This window comes from Nanorana parkeri, unplaced genomic scaffold (genome assembly GCF_000935625.1).
Source record: "Nanorana parkeri isolate BGI_ZX_2015 unplaced genomic scaffold, ASM93562v1 scaffold7348, whole genome shotgun sequence".
Classification (NCBI taxonomy): domain Eukaryota; kingdom Metazoa; phylum Chordata; class Amphibia; order Anura; family Dicroglossidae; genus Nanorana; species Nanorana parkeri.
The window spans coordinates 1,096-1,991 of record NW_017313426.1 but is presented as its reverse complement, the minus strand read 5'-3'; the positions used below and the strand labels follow the sequence as shown (position 1 = coordinate 1,991).

At 55.2% G+C, this 896-nt stretch overlaps 1 protein-coding gene across 1 annotated transcript in view; it reads left to right on the top strand.

Moving 5' to 3' along the window:
• Positions 1-11: 11 nt before the first annotated feature.
• The window catches only part of LOC108804223 (TFIIH basal transcription factor complex helicase XPD subunit-like), a gene marked incomplete at its 3' end in the record, with an annotated part of 1,957 nt that continues 1,072 nt past the window's right edge, over positions 12-896 (top strand). The window contains exons 1-4 of the mRNA XM_018575971.1: positions 12-93; positions 347-468; positions 608-700; positions 775-858. Coding sequence (XP_018431473.1) covers positions 60-93; positions 347-468; positions 608-700; positions 775-858 — 333 coding nt within the window. The remainder of the gene's footprint in view (positions 94-346; positions 469-607; positions 701-774; positions 859-896) is intronic.

Here is an 896-nt window from a genome sequence, read left to right as displayed (position 1 = left end):
TGGCTTCTCTCTGCCCCCCCTCCCCCCAGGTGGTTGGAAGAGGCAATGATCAGGTGGCAATGACCTCCAAATTCGAGACAAGAGAAGATCTGGGTAAGCCTCCAGTACCTTCCTATGTCACCCTGCAATGACCTCTGACCCCTGTCACCCTGCAATGACCTCTGACCCCTGTCACCCTACAATGACCTCTGACTCCTGTCACCCTGCAATGACCTCTGACCCCTGTCACCCTACAATGACCTCTGACCCCTGTCACCCTACAATGACCTCTGACCCCTGTCACCCTACAATGACCTCTGACCCCTGCCACCCTACAATGATGTCTCTGTCACCTTTGACCCTCCAGCCGTCATGCGGAATTATGGGAATCTTCTCCTGGAGATGTCGGCCATTGTGCCAGACGGCATTGTGGGATTTTTCACCAGCTACCAATACATGGAGAACATTGTGGCCTCGTGGTATGAGCAGGTACCTTACCCCTCCTCCCCCCCCCAGCTCTTCCTTCTTCCCATTGGCTGGAGGATGGCGGTGATGGGCGTGGCTTATCTGTCTTGAGATGTCCATTTTTCTATAAAAGCTTCCCCTACGCCCCCCTCCCCCCCCCCAGGGAATTCTGGAGAAAATTCAACGGAACAAACTGATCTTTATTGAGACGCAGGACAGTGCGGAGACCAGTGTGGCCCTGGAGAAGTATCAGGAGGTGAGGGCCGAGGGCCACATGTGGGTTGTACAGAGTCATGTGATATTCTCTGAGCGTCTCCTTATTATTGGCAGGCGTGTGAGAACGGACGTGGCGCCATCCTGCTCTCCGTGGCTCGCGGAAAAGTGTCCGAGGGGATCGACTTCGGTGAGTGTGATGTCATCCAGTCCCCGATTATAGGATGAGCGCCCCCCCC